Source organism: Oreochromis niloticus, linkage group LG16, assembly GCF_001858045.2.
Source record: "Oreochromis niloticus isolate F11D_XX linkage group LG16, O_niloticus_UMD_NMBU, whole genome shotgun sequence".
Taxonomy (NCBI): Eukaryota; Metazoa; Chordata; class Actinopteri; order Cichliformes; family Cichlidae; genus Oreochromis; species Oreochromis niloticus.
The window spans coordinates 32,975,278-32,996,166 of record NC_031987.2 but is presented as its reverse complement, the minus strand read 5'-3'; the positions used below and the strand labels follow the sequence as shown (position 1 = coordinate 32,996,166).

General features: G+C 40.7%; 1 protein-coding gene across 1 annotated transcript in view; it reads left to right on the top strand.

Moving 5' to 3' along the window:
- Nucleotides 1-20,889, top strand: part of LOC109194284 (integrin beta-2) — a 40,732-nt gene that overhangs the window by 11,047 nt on the left and 8,796 nt on the right. Inside the window, exons 7-11 of the mRNA XM_019353331.2 lie at nucleotides 6,647-6,805; nucleotides 7,059-7,154; nucleotides 7,244-7,333; nucleotides 7,451-7,585; nucleotides 8,716-8,912. Of these exons, the coding sequence (XP_019208876.2) occupies nucleotides 6,647-6,805; nucleotides 7,059-7,154; nucleotides 7,244-7,333; nucleotides 7,451-7,585; nucleotides 8,716-8,912 (677 nt within the window). The remainder of the gene's footprint in view (nucleotides 1-6,646; nucleotides 6,806-7,058; nucleotides 7,155-7,243; nucleotides 7,334-7,450; nucleotides 7,586-8,715; nucleotides 8,913-20,889) is intronic.

The following is a 20,889-nucleotide window of genomic DNA, read 5'->3' as shown; positions in this document are numbered from 1 at the left end:
AAGGTTTAAAGGAGATGGATAATTGGATATTGACTGCATACAGATGGTAGGAAATAATTTTGAAACTGCTAATGATATGGCCTAAAGGAAGAATATATAATGAAAACAACAAGGGCCTTAAAACCGATCCTTGTGCGACTCCACATGAAAATTTACCTACATCTGACTAAAAGTTTCCCATTGAAACTAAAAGTGTTCTATAAACCAGAAATGAGGTAAACCATTTTAGGACAGATCCAGATATCCCTACCATATGATTTAAAGGGTAGATTAAGATCTGATGATCAGTGATATCAAAGGCTGTGCTAAGGTCCAATAGAACAAGGACTCAGCAATTGCCTCTGTCCACAGCCATCAGTAGGTCATTTGTGACTTTGAGGAGAGCTATTTCTGTGGACTATAACTTTCTAAAACCCAACTGAAAGTTATAAAGAATATTATGCTTCTCCAGTGCCTTCTTTACTTGTGACCAAATGACTTTTTCTAATATTTTAGAAATGAAAGGAAGTTTTGATATAGGTCTGTAGCTTGACTGAATCCAGGTTAGGCTTTTTCAGCAGAGGTTGAATAACCCCCTGTTTAAAGCACCTGGGGACAGAACCAGATAGCAGGGAACAGTTTATCAGCGTGACCACAGAGGGCCCAATGGCGTCAAAAATTTAAGAAACAGAGAAGTAGGTAAGACATCAGCGGGACTTGTTGAGGGTTTCATTTGGGTTAGTATTTCTAATAGATCTTTTAAAGAAACTAGGTGAAAAGATTATGGGTTGTGGGAAATCATGGTTAAAGGGGCTAGCTAAGGGAGTTACATTTCCTCTTAGGCCACTGATCTTATCTTGCAAAAATCTTAAAAAGTCATTGCAAACCTTATTTGAAAAACAGGTATACACGAAGTTGGGGTGGAGACATTACTATTCACTGTATGGAAAAGAACCTCAGGATTTCTTTTTCCTATTGCAAGTAGTTTAGAGAAATAAGTGGCTCTCGAGTCCTTCACTATGTCATTAAAGGTAGATAAGATAAGATAAGATAAGATGGCCTTTATTAGTCCCACAGGTGGGAAATTTGTTTTGTTACAGCAAAAGTGCAAAGTTATGTAGCAGAAATTAGAAAACACTGGAATGCAATAAAATACAATAAAATAAAATAAAATACTATATACAATAGAATAAAATAGAATAGAATAATATACAATAGAATAAAATAGAATAGAATAATATATACAATAGAATAAAATAGAATAGAATAATATATACAATAGAATAAAATAGAAATACAAATACTATATACAACTGAGTAGGAAAATACAAAAACACAACTTCGTCAGAAGAAGAATTGCACGTATAGCAGTCTTATTGCACATGTGTGGGTTTGTGTGTTTGATCAGCTGCAAAAGTCTTTATTGTGGAGTCTGACAGCAGTGGGGAGGAAAGACCTGCGAAATCTCTCCGTCCCACACCGTGGGTGCCGCAGTCTCCCACTGGAGGAGCTGCTCAGTGCTGTCACAGTCTCATGCATGGGGTGGGAGATGTTGTCCATCAGGGATGACAGCTTAGCCACCATTCTCCTGTCACTCACCACCTCCACTGGGTCCAGAGGGCATCCTAGAACAGAGCTGGCCCTTCGGATCAGCCTGTTCAGTCTCTTCCTGTCCCCAGCAGAGATGCTGCCCCCCCAGCAGACCACACCATAAAAGATGGCTGAGGCCACCACAGAGTCATAGAAGGTCTTCAGGAGTGGGCCCTCCACTCCAAACGACCTGAGTCTCCGCAGCAGGTACAGCCTGCTCTGCCCTTTCCTGTAGAGGGCGTCTGAGTTATGAGTCCAGTCCAGTTTGTTGTTCAGATAAACACCAAGGTACCTGTAGCTGTCCACAGCCTCAATGTCCATACCTTGGATGTTCAGTGGTTGCAGTGGAGGATGCTTGTGCCTGCGGAAGTCTACCACCAGCTAAATGAACCAGATAATAGTTCATTTAAGTGGAGCTTATGAACCTCACGTTTATTGGCTTTCCACAGGCACTCAGTTTTGCAGCAAATTCGCCTAAAGCTGTGGATAGCTTCTGTGAGCCAGGGTGGGGATTTAATAGTGCTGCCTTTCCCGATTTTAAGAGGAGCCACTTTATCTAGAATTTGTAGACATTGCGAATTGAAGGAGGCCACCTGCCATTCCATATCATCAGTTACAGGTAGATTATTATCAAACAAGTCCACAAATCCTTCTGCCACAGAGTCAGTAATAATTGTGAATGCTTAAAATGAACAGAGGGCAGAGTGTCACAAATAAAGGAGAGATCAAATAAAAGATATTTATGATCACTAATAAAAATGTCTTCACGACAAAAGATATCCAGACCCAGTGATAGAATCAGATCCAGATATCCCTACAATATGATTTAAGCGGTGGATTAAGATCTGATGACCAGCGGTATCAAAGGCTGAGCTAAAGGAACACACAGCGGTGGCCACACAGCAGTTGGCCCATTCACATGTTGTGTAAAATTAAAAGAGTCTAAGAGAGTGAGAAAATCAGAAGCAGCCTGGCATGAACTGTCATCGACATGGAAATTAAAATCCTCCAGCAGAAGGATTCTTTCCAGCTTGATGGTGGAGGATAGAAAGTCCCAGAACTCCACTAAGAAACTCCTAGCTAGTCCCGGTGGTCTATAGATTAAGATCACATAGAAGGGTTTAGTCCTATTAATCTTCATCTGAATCTCAAATGAATTAAAAGAAGGGGTCTTCACCAGACAACAAAAAAAGTTTCTAGCAATAACAGCCAGCCCACCTCCATGTCCTGAAAGCCGCAGTGTCAGGGCTCTAGAGTGTGATCAATTAGGTCACATATGCAACCTAATTTCTCAATGGTGCGACTAAAAAAAATCCTGGGCCGCACCTGTGCAACCAGCCGTTCAAGTAAAAAAAAAAAAGCCTCCGCAACTCTGAAAGTCTTCGTGTGGTCAACAACAAACAAACACACACTATGGCCATATCATGGTCTAAACCAATCAGAGATAGTCAGGGGCAGGGCTGCTCTGATTGGCCGTGGTCTGGATATTCCTGTCGGCCTACGTGTATGTACATTTGAAAGTGCAGTCAGATAGACAGAGGTTAGTGGGGCTGGTTTTAAATAATTGATTTTTTCGATTAAAATGGATTTTAGCTTGAATAACGCGATATTGATTCATTAAATCCTAAATCGATTTTTAAATATAAATGTATTTTGCCAGAAACGGCAGGAGCTCACAAAACTATTTCAACAACAGTGTTGGGCAAGTTACTTTGAAAAGTAATTAATTATAGTTACTAGTTACTTCTTCAAAAATGTAACGGAGTTAGTAACTGAGTTACAAGATTCTAAAAGTAATTAATTACTAGGAAAAGTAACTATTGTGCTACTTTAAAAAAAATGTTTAACCCTCTGGGGTCCAGGGTATTATCGGCCATTTTTGACTACTTTTGATTTTACCTCTACATTTCACCTTTAAAAACTATTTACTTTGCCTTGTTTGGTATCCGTCTTTTCAGCACAACCTCACTTGTCTGAATTTAAAGTTATGAAAGTGTTCTGTTCCAAAATCAGACAAAAAACATAAAATCCAAGTAGAAAAAGTTATATTTTTTACTGTAACAACCACAAACATGTTTATTGAATCATATTTCATAACTTTAAATGCAAATATAAATTGTCAATTTTAAAATCCTATGCACAAGGTTTGCAGGAGGTGTATCACTCCTGTTTTCTACCTGGAGACATGGTTTTCTTCAGTTTTTGTTCTACTGCAGAATATTTTTAAGGTTATCTGCTATAAAAAGACAGGCCAGCAAAATCTCCTTCATGTTTTTCTGTGTTTTATCCTCAGTTACTTTGACACAAAGGCATCTGCTGTGATGCTCACACCTCTGAGGAAGTCTCACAAGTGTCAGTACTGATAAATGATAAATGATCAGAATTATAATATTTCTGACTGTGTGTGTTGGGTCCAAACATACAACCCTGCTGGAATCAGACCACGAGAGACTACAAACAGAACACAAGAGCTACTTGTACGGTTTACTTGCAAGGGGAGGTTGCACTCACAGAACTGACACAAACACACCTGCAGCCAACTCCAAACTCCCCTCGCAGCCTTTTACTCGTGAACACACAACACCCCATTGTAAAACCCATATGGTGTGTCACAAAAGCTAAGGCACTGTGTGTGTGCATGCATGTGCGAGCATGTGAGTACGTGTGTGTGTATGTGTGCGTGTGTATGTCTTTGTATACTGTTAATTATCCCAATTCTTTGATCTTTGGGCTGAAGGAAGAACAACACTCAGTGTATAAATGCTCAGTCAACAATCTCTTTATTCCATATTCCATACAACACTTTGAGCATTACAAACATCTGGACAGGAGATGAGCAAGGGAGGGTGTCCTGCAAAATCTCGAAGTGTCTGACCGTTTCCCACATTCTTATAGCTTCAGCCCCCCTCCAAAGCCATAAAACCTAAACATCCACATTCTTTCTCTCTCTCAGTGAGCCTAAGTTATGACCTTGGCTTCCGGTGCAGTATGTTAGGTTCTTTCTAATCAGACAAATAAGGCCATGATTCTCTGAAAACAGTATTTCTTATTAATCAGCAGGATAATGCATCATAAAACAATGTAATTCATTCACAATAAATAAGCAGTCTAATGTAATACAAATCAGTCTAATAAATCTAATAGTTATCACCTTCTTCTAAGTCAGGAGTATAATGCAACCTAAAAGTACATAATGATTTCACAATCTTTAATTAGAGGTATAACGTGGCATAAGATAGTATTATAATCTCACAATACGTGACTTCCTGGTTATAACCGTTTAACAAAATCTTTAGTCATAAAAGGGTCATCTCCCCTCACCCCATATATGGCTTAACCCCTTTAACGGTCCACCATATATAAGCACAGGTGAGCCCATAAATGGCAGAAAGTAAACATTCATTACTAAATAAGGAAGCCAGAACCTTACATGCAAGTGTGCCTGCAGTTTAAGACAAGGTTTACAATTTTAAACACAACAATGACAACTTATTTCAAAATTGCTCCAACAGTCTGAGTCAAAACTGGATCAAATCGAATATAGAAATCAGTGATGATACCCAGCCCTAGTGAGTAGCCTAGGCCCGACAGAAGTGGATGTAGTTGTGGGTAATGAGAAAAGATGAAAAGAACGATTAATAACTTTTTTGTTAAGGCCTGATCTGTCTGAAAGTCATAGCCAGTTCTCTGACACAGAGCCATCAACCTCTCAGGTTATGTCTAACACCGGTCCGGAGATGGCATCAAATAATGAGCCACACACGATTGAGCCAGAGCCCATTGAAAGTAAAAGGGGGAAAGTGTATACATTTTGAGGAGAGTGGCTTGACCAGTTTCCCTGGCTAATATAAAGTAAAGCATTTACCGTCGTGAGTGTGGAAAGACCATGGCCAGCAATACTGCATTTGTGACTCGTGTTAATACATTTCGATTTGAAATGCTGAAAAAGCACAGTGTATCCAGAAAACACATTATATGCAACGATAAATGCACTGCCCAAGTGTCCCCTCTCCCCACTGCTTTTCAGCAGCAGGCAGCAGTAAACAGGTCGTCAGAGGAGGCCAAGATGATGATTGAGTTTAACATTGCCTACAATATTGCCAAAGAGTGCCAAAGTGCCAAAGCACTTTAAGCACAAGAACTTTTTCAGTAACATATTTTTCTTGTAGAACGGTGATCCAAATAAAGAACCTTGTGTTGACAAGATTGTTAGTTAACCACACACACACACACAAAGTGTCCATGTAAAACGCTGTTGCACCTAAAAAAAAAAAGTTAGGCGCACCAATGCAACCACGGCAAAAAGTTAGCCCCGGATGTGGTTAGACAAATACAGTCTGCCGAGCACAGTTCAGTAAAAAGAACCAATTCCATATTCCGCTGCCAAGTTTCTGTTAGGAACATAAAATCCAAGTTATTCCTAATAAAAAGATCATTGAGGACAAATGCCTTATTTGAGATCAAACGGCAGTTTAACAGGATGATCTTAATATGCGAGGCTGAAGGTTAAATCCTGTGGGGCTTGGCACAAGTTTGCTCTGCACAGTCCCCGGGACTTCTTAAGCCGTGGTCTGGGAAAACTTGTCTCAAACACGGCGTCCTGACCAAACCTGTGCAGAGAAACCATGTATCCAGCTGGAGATCTGTTTTAGCTAAAACATCCAATGCTGGAAACCCCAAGCAGGACGCTAAATCAATGGTACCCCTATATTTCCATAATCTCACTTGGATACCCGCTCTCCTTCCTCGCTTCCTCTGACGATTTTTTGGCGAGGAATGGCGGCTCCAGTTTCTGCCTGACACAAGCAAGCATGGGAGGTTAGGGCTCTACTCATCTATGACTTGTCACATGTTCTGAAAAGACAAAGCTAACAGACTAGAAACAGGATGAAACAATGGAGTTCCATCCAGCCAAACATGGCTCACACAGCAGTTATGTTCATAACAAAATGTTTTAGAAAAATCAGATCTAGATGTATTTTTCTCAGGGTAGAAAAAGTAAATACAGCTTTTTTTAGCCAAAGTTGATTTTGACAGGATTTGACTGGGTCTTAATGTTCCCTGATATGTTGTTCAGGACAAAATTGGTTGGAACAGCAACAGCACTCGGCTGATTGTGCTTACCACTGATGCTGGATTCCATATGGCTGGGGACGGAAAGCTGGCCGGTATACTGGAACCCAATGATGAACAATGTCACATGGAAAACAATCTTTATGTCAAGAGCACTGAGATGGTATGTATGGAGTCATGTGAGTTTTGTTCAGCTTCTAAGAAGAACATGGATCAGATTTATAAGCATTCAATGTTTTTCTTTCTCTTTTAATTTTTTTTGAATAAGGACAAAAAAAAATCCGACTGCACAGAGATCAATGATATAAAATCCATACTTAAATCTATATATACGCTAAAGCCTCACACACACACACACACATACATAGCACTTTCTTTTCTTTTCCATCTCTTCTCCACTCTCCAAACATCTCCAGGACTACCCCTCTGTTGGACAGCTAGCTACGCAGCTGGAAAAAAACAGGATTCAGACGATATTTGCAGTGACACAAAATGTTGAGTCTGTGTACAAGGTAAATAAGATGTACCTTTCACTTTCTATCTTCTTGTGGGGCAAAAATAGTCTGACTGTGACTGATTTTACATTTCATGTCTTTCCAAGGAACTCTCTAAGATGATTCCAAAATCAGAAGTAGGAGTTCTGTCATCAGATTCCAAGAATGTTGTTGAGTTGATTGAAGGAGCCTACAATGTAAGTGGCACATTTTGTGATTAGTGGAATATTTCTAATGATTTGGAGGTGTTTTTTTCTCTCTCTCATTATCTTTACCGTACCAGACCATTTACCATCTTTTCAAATTCATGACAGGCATTATCCTCTAAAGTGACCATAACTCATGACAGTCTCCCTGAAAACGTGAGAGTCGTCTACAGGCCGATATGCAGCCATGGAGAAAAAAGCGAGAATCAGGGGGTTTGTGACCAAGTGCGCGTGGGAGACGAGGTCAGTGTTCTTTAAACTTTTCATAGTCACATGTCACCCACATGTCAGTGAACATTGGATGATTCATCTGGATGGATGGTCCAAGTCTTGGTGGCACCTATTTTGTAACTCAGAATCTTTGACCATTGCTGAGGATCCCACCTAGTTGGGAGAGTACTTTAAAAGTGAAGTGGGCTGAAGACATCCTCTTCAGATGTCCTTTTTTTGCAAAATGCTTAGTCTTTTTGCACAGCCTACTGTCATTGTTACACGTTTTTATTGCAGTGTTGGGTCAGTATCATTCTGTTCTGTCTGGTGTTGCACTTTTTTTTTTTTTGCACACTTGCACTTTATGTCGTCCTGTGTTGATTTCTGCTATATATAGCAACATGGTCTTTAAGGCACACAGTACAGTACTGTGTACTCCACCACTGCACATGGTTGAAATGACAATAAAATCACTTGACTTGACTTGACCTTCGAAATAACTGTTTACCGTAAAATAAAACCAACCAAACTGACTCCTCAGCCTAAACTCTCAGGACAAACCCAGCCATGCTGTGGAAGAACTTTGTCTCAGCCACTTTGTGCAGTATTGTTTTGGTCACTACACAAAAGTCATTTTTGTGATTTATTCTTGATAAACAATTAAATTCAGACCCAATTGTCAATTTTAATTGCCTGGTGTAATAAAAACCATTATGCTGAGGTGGTATCCATCTACACCATAACCCTTACTCATGAAGAGTTAGTAAGGTAGTCAGTTTTTATATTTATTTTATTTAGTGGTCCAGATAGACCAGTATCATTCTAATACTGAGTACCATGATATGGGTGGGCTGACTCTTAACAAGACAGTTTAAATCAAGTTGAAAACCAAACTAGTGCATGTACCTGCAAGCTTTAGACCACGTGGGCAGAACAGCCAAATGCTGAGAGCCAATAATGTTTCAAAATGTAGTTTCAGGTTCAGATAATTGAAAATGCAGGTGCAGTCTAAGGTAACATGTTTCTTATTTAAGAAAATTGTTGTTGTGCGTTTTGAACAACAGAGGAATATGTCCAGTATACTGTTATATGGACTGAATCTCTTTAGTGTATTGTTATACTATATGAACTTGTGACTCACAAAACCTGAATTCCCATTCCAGGTTATTTTTGAAATTACGGTGACCGCAGACTTGTGTATGGAGAACAAGTTCTTTACCATCAGTCCACGGGGCATTAAAGACACGCTGACAGTGACCATAAATACCACATGTAAGTGCCAATGTGACACTGCTGGACCCATTGGTGACCCCCATCCACACTGCAATATGCGTGGAAGCATCAGCTGTGGTATTTGTAGGTAAGCTCTGATTCTCAGTGTTTTGGTATCGACTGAAAATGTTATTGAATCCACTTAAATGTCGTCCAAGCTACTTGCAGCCTGCTCTGTTTGACAGAAAAGTACCAGCATCAGTCATTTGTTTAAACATATAAGAATGGTCACATTTATTTTTCTGTTAATGCCGACAACCAGAGCTGCTTTACACTGTAAGTAATGCTCCTTTCTTTAGTTCAGTAAATCACTGCATCTATCTGAAGTAGAGGTTGGCACCCTTCAAGTGGATTATTCAAACACAGCCTGGGATTAGAGCTTTGCTTCTTCTCTGTCACCAGCAGGGGCAGATCTAGAGAAATTTTCTTAGGGTGGCATGAGGGTGTCAAAATCAAAACCTTTTCTTTTTCAAACACATATGCAGGTGGTTACATATTGTTAAAATGATTCAAATGCACTAAGTATACACTTGTTTCATATAAATATAGTCTATAACTTAATTATTTTCTGTAGCCAACATAGTCAAACATTCAGTTACATAAAACATGTGGATTTTGAGTTTATATACTGTATATCCTGTATAATAAATAAATATGTAGCCCAAGAAGTATAAAATCCAGAAAGCAGCACAACATGAGGCGGTTCATTTACAAACAGGAATCTAACTTAAGTTTCACTTTTTTGTTAGAAAAAATCAGATTGTTACATGCCTAAATTTACACAAATTTACACTGTCATGAACAAAAATTTTAACATAACTTTTCATGATTTGTTGGATTATTTTGGGAGGTCCAAAATATAATTGACCATTTTTGACTATTTTTGATTTTACATTTGTATTTCACCTTCAAATTATTATTTGTGTATATGCGTGATATATGCATCATGGACTCGTGATACGTCATCAGTCAGAGACCAAGTACTGTTCCAATTCGAAGTACGCATCAAGCAGAGAACGCGAAAAATTCCCCGATGCATTCTTGCTCCGTCTGTTTTATCGAGCATGCATCGGTGGTGACTTGTGTGGACTTGGTACAGGTAAATATCTCAGAATGCATTTCGTCCAAAACTCATACGCAGCAATGGCGGAGGAGCGCTGCTAAAATCTTTTAAATATTACTCTTATTACTCTTTCTAGGTCACAAAATAAACTTTTAAGATATTTTCAGGCGAGAATGTAGTTGTTTAAACTTCAAATATCTGTTCGATTTATCAAGACATCACATATTTGAAAAAGTGCTCCAACGTTTTCGGAGATGTCTGTTACCCACCAGCTGTCAGCTGACCGGCTGGTCAAGGCTCACTAGAGCCGGTGTTACGTAAAGCAGTTTCACCCCGGTTCTTTTTTATTCCTCAGCCCTCCAGAGATGACACCGGACTCAGTAGTCATTTCACAAAACCTTTATTCATCTTCAGTTACGCATGTACCTTCCAGAAGGGGAGATATACAAGGCCCGGCAGTCCCTCTGCAAATCTCAACCTCTTTGTTTGTTACAACCAGTTTTATAGAAGCGACCCCATCGTAAAACCCACATGGTGTGTTGTAAACTCTGTGTTTGTGTATGTATGCGTGAGCACGTGAGTGCCTGTGTGTGCGCGTACCTGTGTGTGTGCCTGTGTGCACGTGAGTGAGTGTGTGTATGCGTCGTAACAGTTAAAGCACTGTGTGTGTGTCTCTGTGTATGTGACTTCCTGCCGGTCATAAAGTAATCTCCCCTCAACCAAGCTACACCAAATTCCTCTACAAAACATACAAAACATATTACAAGCACTGAGACCCTCACTCTGCATCCACTGGGCCATTAGCCTCTTGTTGTCTTACTTTTACAGCTAAGCATGTGGAGGGTCTCCTGTAAACCTACTTCTAAGTTGTGATAGTTATGAGCTTTTATTACATTCAGGGACAAAGGTAACAGACTTCTCCACTCTTTCCTATCTGTTCCATATAGTCCTAACACCCCCCAACTGTAGCTTCCTGTCTCCTTTAATGACAGGCAGACCCCCAGTGTCAATAAATTCCTCTCCCTCTACACAATTACACACACTCTCAGGCCTATAGCTAAACCAAACTAAAACGCACAGCCATTCACAAATCCTTTCTTATTACTCTGATCTACAGCTGGACCCTCTCATCTAAACAAATTTAGCACATTATATTCTAATAATTGTTTTCTTGTACTCACACCGGCGAGAACAGCGGACTCCCGGCACATCGTTTTCAAACCCCTGCGATCTTTCGCTACTCATTCAACATGATATATAAGTCACTTAGATAACTTCTAAATCTTAATGTCTGTTTTATTTCAGTGTTTTATTTGTTCCATTTTATTTGTAAATCGGTTTGGCTGAGATTAGTTCAGCTTCATAACATATTAATCACAGTTAAATTAAGAGGGGACAGCAGTAAAAACTCTGGACCTGTGACATCATCAAGTACGCTGGTATTCCAGTTGTACAGATTGCGAGTCCGTACTTGCGTTTTCGCTAAGTCCGGACTTCCGTGCGAACTTACAAAGCCTGGACTTAGCTAGAACACAAGTACGGACTCTTGTACTTAAAAATTGAGAAAGGTCTGTGTCTGTAAGGTTCAGTGTACTTCCTGTTTTACTTTTGTAGTCTTTGGAGATGGTCGAGAATTTACGCCAGTGACCTGTTATATTTTAGATAGCAAGGAGCAGATGGCTGAGTTTATTAAACTCCACCAAGACAGCTGGTGATGCAAAACTGAAGGCTAGACCGTCCATTTTCACAGCCGGTCACTTCCAGCTTACCTGGCTCACGTAGACTGCGAAGACCGGGTCCTCAGGAGGATGCAGCCTATGAATTTGGACGCCCCCCTAGCCTCTATTGCGCTGCTCAGGTTGCCTGGCAACCATAATACTAACCGCTAGAAACGTTTCATACACCATTGTTTGAGAGACATGAAGAAGAATTTTTTTTTGTTCATCTGTTTGTTTTTATATGAGCTTTGTTTTATTTGGTAAGTATCTGAGGCTGAGACCGTGGGACTGTAAAAACATGATTGTTGGGCTTCATTTCTGTACTGAACAGTAATTTTAAGATTAGCTAATCAATAACAATTAGCTGATGTTGTTCATGAGACTAAAGTCATGAACATTACTTTGGTAATGTAAAAATAATATGGCCATAGATATCAGCGCCTTAAACAGGCTGACTTCTGCTAAATGGGTCAAACTGGGCAGAAAGTCTACAAACACATAACATCCTTATAGAATATGATGTAACACTATAGATCAACTTACCTCAGAATATATAAAGCATATAAACAATTACAGCAATATGATGCAACAAACACAGCAGTGCTACTAATCCAAAATACTCAAAGCTTCATAGAACTGAAACAAACATTTATTTTTAGCTCCATTCTGCTGCTGATACATACTTTAGGTTTCTGAATATTAAACTTGTTGCTGCCTTTCATAGTGTGTAACTTGAAGGCCCTGAGTACTTTCTCCCACACTGAAAACACTGGAATGATCAAATTATCTGAACATTACCTAATAAGACTGATTCAGGACAGACAATTAGTTATGTTAAACTTTCCTAGCAGTCCTTCACAAACAGGGAACAGTCTGTCTATTCTCTCCATCTGTCAGCTGCTGCTGGCTCTTCCTCCTCCTCTTCCTCACACACTGCTGAGTTTGTCCTGGTGGATCATCAGGGGTGCAAAGCCTCACAGATGATGTGCAGCAGTGGGTCCCTCAGTCTGTCCTCACTCTGGACACTTGCAGTTGTCACACATGGAAATCAAATGTGTGATAAGCTGCAGGATTCAAACACAAGTGTAACTTATAAATACATGTTCATACTTTTATTCCACAATCAGAGAGAAAGAAACAGAGAGAGAGTGCAGGACAGACAGACAGGTGACAGTCTCAGGTGTACACACTGCTACAAAACAGCACAAGAGAAGGAGGATTTAGTGTTTGTGTTATTACGAGTGCTAAACAAGAAGAGTTCCAGATGGTCCAGTGGACACATGTGTGACTCCTGTGATTAAAGCAGCTTTCTTTCAGCCAGGGGAGGTCCTAGCCTGTTTGGTGCCCTGGGTGAACACTCCCTCTGCCCCCCTGACACACACACACACACACACACACACACACATGCACACACACACACACAGAGACACAAAACATATTAAGGATTGTACATTAACATATGTTATTGTGAAAACTGTTGTCGGAACGATACTGAATTCAACCAGATAAATATTCTATATAGTGAGAGAGAGTATGTAAATGGCGAACAATTAGCCATTATATTTCATCATACATTGAGAATAGCAGAGAAATCAGCAATACACCTCTTCCAATTAATGGCTAATTAATATTGTGGTGAACACAGCCTAAAAGATTTCCCAATCCCTACTAATGAATGTTATCTTGGTTCAGGACACATAATACCTGCCATTATCCAAAGACACATCTAACGCTTAACTGTATCTTTGGCTTGATTTCCCTCTTCTTTTATGTTTTTTCGGGGACCTGATGGCTTTGAGCTTTTCTTGTCCATCTTCCATCAGTAATTTTGCACTCCAGTATCAACACCCACAACATAAACTAATAGACTAATAGACCTACACCTTATATAGGGTTTTTTCTGGAATTTCACACAACCCAGGAAAAGTAATTAATACATAATGGGCTTGGATTGACAATATTATGAATGAAATGTGCACTACTTAAAGCAACCTGCCCCCTCCCCTTTCGACTTCAGCACAGCAGCAGCAAGCAGGCGCACCGAGGGCCTTTGCGCTCACTTTTCATGCATAGGTGTGTGTGATAGCTTTTAGAAACCCCTCGGTGCAAATTATAACTCTATATCATAATGTCTTCAATTTTGTGTTTGTTGCAGGCCTGCCATTATCACAATTAACACATTTAAAAATTTTAACGCAATCAACCCATCTAAATGCGCAGGCTGCATTTATTCCTGCTCAGACATCAGAGGTGTTATTTCCATCGTAGCTGATGACTGAGCCCAGGTAGTGGAATTCTTCTGTCGTTTCAACTCTTCGTTGTCCATTTTGATGGTGCCATCAGTTTGGGCCCTCCTTCCAGGTATTCTGTCTTTTTTGTATTGAGCCACATACCATATTCATCGAGCTGGGTCTTCCACAGTTGAGTCGTCGAGCTGGGTCTCTTCCCTGTCTTTGCTGGCAAAGAATACGTCATCGGCATAGAAGAGAGACCATGGACGAGGTAACTGGAGGTTGGCCGTGATGGTATCCATACAAAGGATGAAAAGGAGGGTAGACAGAGCTAACTGGGTAGGGAGGTGATAGTCCAGCGGCGCATCAGGCTGAACTGGTGACGTTTTCGTAGAGGAGCTATATCCATTTGGCATACGCCTCGGGGACACCATGCGATCGTAGGGAGTACCATATGAGGTCGTGGGGCACCCTGTCAAAAGCCTTTTCAAGGTCTAGGAAGACCATATGCACAGTCTTGTTCTTTTCCCTATGCTTCTCCAGCAGTAGGCGGGCGGCGTGTATGGCGTCAGTTGTTCCGCATCCCTTTACAAAACCGCATTGATTGGGGGTGACATTGACAATTTAAAATTTTTAATCGCGTTAATCATGATGACAGCGTTAACACTGACAGCCCTAGTTTGTTGGTTTGTTTTTATTTTGTTTTATTTTGCAAGCTGGTTATTAGGTGGCACTCCAGCCAACGGGAGAATCCCCCACCCTCTCCTCCCTGTGTGGCAAGCAGCAGGCGCACCTCGCAAACGGAGGGCGCCGTTACTCTCCGCAAATGGGCAATAGAAAATCCCCAAAATGCGCTGGCTGATGTTGGGGCAGCATGGGTGCAAGCAACTTTTTTTTTTGCCGATGCCATGATGCCGCCCACACCACAATGCCGCCGTGGGCAACCGCCCATGTCGCCCATATCAAAAACCGCTATTGCTTTCAGCTTAACTAGTGAACTGTCCAAACGTTAGTCCGTTTGGCTCGACACCACCGAACAGAGGCAGCAATATAACATAGCTAATATTAACAGATTCAGATTCAGAAGACTTTATTTATCCCCGAGGGGCAATTGAGAGACTGACCTTGCCGACCGTACATACAATACACAAACATCACATTGGGGAGACAGGTCAGGCTAGGTAGCTGGCCGGTCAGCCACACGAGCAGCGACCCGGAACCGAACAATGGAAAATACACAACATCAGGAAAGACGAGAAAAAATAACTCCCCCCAGACTGAGCTCCAAGAGGGAGATCAGTTTGAGAACAGAAAAAAAAATACCTCTGCGCATAGCACATGAAAAACTCTTAATACACCATAGAAACACATGACAAGCAACAGGGATGGGTAAAAGCCGAGAGACAGCCAGTGTAGACAGTACATCCGGGCCTCCAGCATATGCGCTGGTCTCCTTGATCCACCGTCAGCATCGGGAGGGAATAAGTGTCGAAGGTGTTTGATGGGGGAGGGGGGGTGAGTGTATATCTGCATGTGTATATATGTGTGTGTGTGTGTGTGTGTGTATGTCCAGAGTTCAGCTGAGACAGTGTCCTTTGCCCTGCCAGGCTAAGTAAACAGTCTTCCAGCCAACGCAGGTGGCCTTGCGTAGGATAGGAAGACACAGTCTATGCACAGTCACAGTGCAGTGAATCCTGCTTGTGCCGTGATATTCAGGACTGCAAACCGAGCAGCATTCACTGCCTTTAGCATGTTGTGTTTGTGGATATATTACTGACTTTAATTGTCCATAAAATCATTATCTATTGAACGGCATATATTTTAAAGCAGGGGTGTCAAACTCAATTGCACAGGGGGCCAAAACTCAAAGCACACTTTAGGTTGTGGGCCAAACAGGATAAACATTTATTGAACATGTTTTTGAACATAAATATGAATAAAAACAGACAGGAATATTATTCCAGAATAAATAAACTTTAACTTTAACTTTAAATAATCAGAATCAGAATCAGAATACTTTATTAATCCCAAAGGATTAATAAAGTCTTATTAGGTAATATTTTCCTCTCCATAAAAATATATCCTGTCAAAATTATGCAACTTAGAAATATGAACGTGAAAAAATAAATGAAAATTGCGCTTTTAAGTAAATGCTAAAATAACAGCAAATCAAAACAAGGAGGTTTTGTTGCTCTACATAAAAATATCTCCTGTCATAATGATACAAATTCAAAATATGAACATGATGCAAAAGAAAATGGAAATATAAATAAAATTTGTGCTTTTCAGCAAAAGTTAAAATAACAACAAATCATAACATTCAGTTTTCTTTGCTCATTTGTCATTTTTTCGGAGCTGGACGCTTGGCATCTTTTTTTGGCAACAAGTTCGTTTAATTATGGTGTGAGGTCTTGTGTTGTGGAGATTCTCAGGATGGACTGCAGGTGTTCATCAGTGACACGACTCTTCATCACTGAAAACAGCTTCTCACACAGAAATGTGCTACCAAACATACAAGGTTTGAGCCACATGTAGACGGAGCTGGGGCATTGCCTCAGGAATGGAACGAATAAACTGTGCGGGCCCTTCAGTGTCAAACTTTGCCTTCAGTGTCCCATTACACTGCAGCTCAATCAGCTCCATCTGAATCTGCACAGGTGCAGTTTCCACGTCAGCTGTAAATGGGTTGGGAAGCAGCTCGAAATTCTCTTTTGGTGCTTCAAAGTCACCAAAGCACCATGTGAGCTCAGTGCGCTCAGTTTATCAGCAAAGTGCGCATTTGGGAACATCGTTGCGCTGACTTGGTTCAACATTACTTGCCAACAGGGAAAGTGAGGCAAGTTGCACTGGTGCATTTGTGACCCCATAAGAGCAGCTTTACTTAAAATGCCTTCATCACATCATACATGTCAGTGATCATGCGGTCACGTCCCTGGAGAGGAAGGATTAAGACATTGAGATGAGCTGTTATGTCAGCCAAAAACTCCAACTGACATTTCCACTTTTCATCCCACAAAACTGTGGAGTCTTTTTCTTTACTGTGCATGAACTGACAGATTTTCTTGCTCTCAAAAACTCTATTGAGAACTGTTCCCCGACTCAGCTAACGGATCTCTGTATGATAAGGAATGTCATGAAACTCTGAATCCATTTCCCGCATAAAAGACTTAAATTGCCAGTGGTTTAAACCTTTAGCTCGGATAAAATTTACGGTTTGCGTTACGGTTGCTCATTACATGCTCCATTTTTAGGACTTTACCACACAGGGTTTCCTGGTGTATGATGCAGTGATATTCTGTTAACTCACCGGTACTGTTCTCCTCCTGCATCTTTACTCGCATCCTGCCGACAAGTCCACTTTTTTCACTGCACATTGCCGACGCTCCATCTGTTGTAAGTCCAACAAGTTTGTCCCAGGGCAGTTTCATGTTGGTTACACTTTGACATACGTTTTCAAAAATGTCTTTTCCTGTTGTTGTCCCGTGCATCAATTTAATGTCTAATATTTATTTGTAAATACACAAATTGGACTCTACTCCACGGATGAAGATGGCCAGCTGTGCAATTTCCATCATGTCTGTAGACTTAGACTTAGAGTTAGACTTAGAGCTTTTTATTGTCATTGTGCAGTTTCTTGCACAGCGAAATTGGATAGCTGGACCACAAAGGTGCAAGAGTAAGAAGAAGAGAAACCAATATACAATGAGGGAGAAAGAAAAATAAATAAATAAATAAAATAAAATAAAAAGCAATGTATATGTATACATATTTGTGAGTGAGACTATATACATGGTGTATGTGTAAGAAACATTGAAACAGAAACATTGTGGGTCTGTATACAAGGGCAGTTATATAGTATAATAAATAAATAAGGGTGGAGGGGCTATGGTCATTTAGGGTGGAGATGGTAGTTCTACTGGGACCAAAATATTGCACAGGACCGAAAGATATTGCACCTACCAATGATATTGCACATGAGCCAAACATTTTGCACAGAACATGGAGAGACTGAGATTGTACGGTTTTTACTAAGCTAACTACCTTTAATTTAGTAAACTTCCACCGTAAGGGTGTGTTTTAACTGATGAAACTGTGTCGTACTCAGGCTCGGACATCTGACTGCTGCCTTTTATAAGCTTTATTGCACAAGCATAAGCTAACACCAGTACAGTAACCGTGCCTTTACAGAAGCCAGGTAATCAACTGAAAGACAAAATAAAACAACCATACAGCATTAACAAAGCAACCCTATTAATGACAGTACAGTTTAGTAATAGTCATATTTATGGCTTTAACACATTATTTAGTCAACACAGAAACTCACCAGCTCGGCTTCACCAGTCATAACAACAGTATCAATGAAAAGAAGATCCGGCAGGTAGGATCTATGAGCGGATGTTAACACATACTATCCCAGACTTACATAAATCACTCCGTCTTAAATAAATTTGTCATTTGAAGCAAATTTGGGTCTGACTAATAATAAATCACAACAAATAAATTGGCACGTTAGAAATATGGGAAAAACCACACAGAGATATTGCACATAGATGATCAACAGCAGTGTCAGAGTGGATGTGTTGGGGAAGTCTTTACACACTCTTAGTTTGCATTAATAGTTCTGACAGCCCACGGGAAGAAGCTGTTCTTTAGTCTGTTGGTTTTGCACCTGATGGATCTGAACTTTTTTCCAGAGGGCAGGAAATTGAAGAGGTGGTGGTTAGGATGGAGGTGGTCCTCCATTATTGTCCTGGCTCTGGAGAGACATCTTGAGCTGGCAATTAAGTCCAGGGAGGGGAGTGGACAGCCGATCACCTTCTCTGCAGTTCCTGATGACCCTCTGTAGGCTCTTCTTGTCAGCTGTTGTACAACCAGGGTACCACACAGGGATGGTGTGCACCAGCACTCTCTCAATAGTGGCACGGTAGAAGGACACTAGGAGGTCAGTCTGCAGCCTGTTCCATCTCAAAACCCTCAAGAAATGGAGGTGCTGCTGGGCTTTCTTTACTAGGGCTGATGTGTTTGTGGACCAGGATAGGTCCTCAGATATGTGGGTGCCGAGGAACTTAAAGGAGGACACCCTCTCCACATAGTCACCTTTTATGGATAGGGGAGGGGGATCAGTTCTTGTTTTGCGGAAGTCCATGACCACTTCCTTTGTTCTATTGTACTATCATCCACAGCAATAGAGTATGCAATGAAGTCTTTGCTTCTTTCACTCAACTGTGTTCTTAAATCAGTGGCCATCTCACAAACCCGATCAGTAATTGTATTTCTACTCAAGCTCACATTTGCCAAAATCTGTGTTCCGTCACACACCTTCATCATGCAGCTCTTCAGAAACTCTCCCTCGGTAAATGGCCGGGCTCATTTAGCTATCTCTGTCACAATAAAACTTGCTTTCACAACAGCTTCACTTCGGGATTTTGCTCTGGTGAAAAAAGTCTGCTGAAATGTCAGATTCTTCTTTAGACTTCTACTTTCTGTAGTTTCTGCTCTGCATTTGGGTTTTTCAGCTTGTCCTGATGTTTTGTCTCGTAGTGCCGTCTTAAATTAAATTCCTTAATTACAGCCACATTAGCTCCACTAATAAGACACACGGCTTTACCAGCAATGTCTGTAAACATATAATCAGACTCCCATCGGTGTTGAAAGGCTCTGTTTTCAGAATCAACTTTTCTCTTTGCTATTGTGAGGGGCTAGCTTTGCAATAGCAGAAGTTTGACTTGATTGATGCGGGAATGTTCCCAGGTGGCCTAACGTTAAGCAAGGAGGCTGAAGCGCTGCATTATTGGATCTGTAGTTCGTGTGTTATTAGAGCCTCATATCGCCGGGCCATACATAACAATAATAATAAATCTATATAAAATGATCTCACGGGCCGGATACAAATGTACGCCGGGCCGTATGTGGCCCACAGGCCTTGAGTTTGACACATGTGTTTTAAAGTAAAGGCTTTAACACCAAGTTGACGCAGAAAATACAAACATCACTAATGTCACATAATTGTGCCAATATGTGGCTAACAGTAATGTTTTAATGCTCTTCGTTATCAAACATTTGCACAAAAATAAGTGACATAATATTCAGCACTTACTTTTAAAAGTTTACTCTTCGGCCGCCCCGCTTCAGCCGTCTGTCGTTTTTATTTGAAAAAATTATCCACAGTCACCACCGCTCTATGAATTCTGGGATAGGGTTGGGCCATGAAGTATACACCCAACCCATCCTTCAAATCTGGGGAAACGAAGGACGCATTTGCAGGCTGCATTTGGAGCAGCCTTCGAATTGGGACAGCCTTTGTTGCGTTGCTGAAACATAATCGGCCTTCAACTGCGGCCTCCGAAGGATGCAGCCCCTGAATTGGGGCACAGTGAGTGTCTGTGTCTTCCCCTGCTCGTCGTCGCGTTGTCCCTCATCCGTGGCTGTGTTTCCCTGTGTGCTTCTCTATATGTTAAGTTGTGATTTCCAGTGTAGTTTTTTGTAACGTTTTCCCTGCCAAAAATAAAGCTATAGTTTTTTGAGTTTATTCTTTGCATCGGTGAGTCTGCTTTTGGGTCCTTTTCCTGCCTGCACACAGCCGTTCCATGACAGAAAGATTAACTTAAAAAGAGAAAGGGTCAGTTTGTGTGTGACCATTACAACAGAATTCTTTACAGCAATGTTTCTAAGTAAGAGAAAATGCACAGACACAGTTATAAAGAAGAAGAAACTGGACTGGTTTAGGAGAGATGACCAGGCTGATGGACATAAAGTAAAACATGGTTTTACTCTGGTTGCCAGAAGAAGAATCATACTACTAATAACTAATTGGAAGTTGCACCATCCACAATGAGCTGCTTTGCACATGGATAAGCACTTCTGACTTTGTTTTACTTTGTTATCAACCTCTACCTGCATTTATAGTGCCATCCGTAAACATACTCTCAATCATCATAAAACTTAAATAGAGTACTACAGCTGTTAAGCTCTGCTGACCAAAAGTAAATATTTGACACAGGGACACACAGTCAGTCTCCAACAGGCTGTTTAAGGTTATAAGTTAATGCTTCT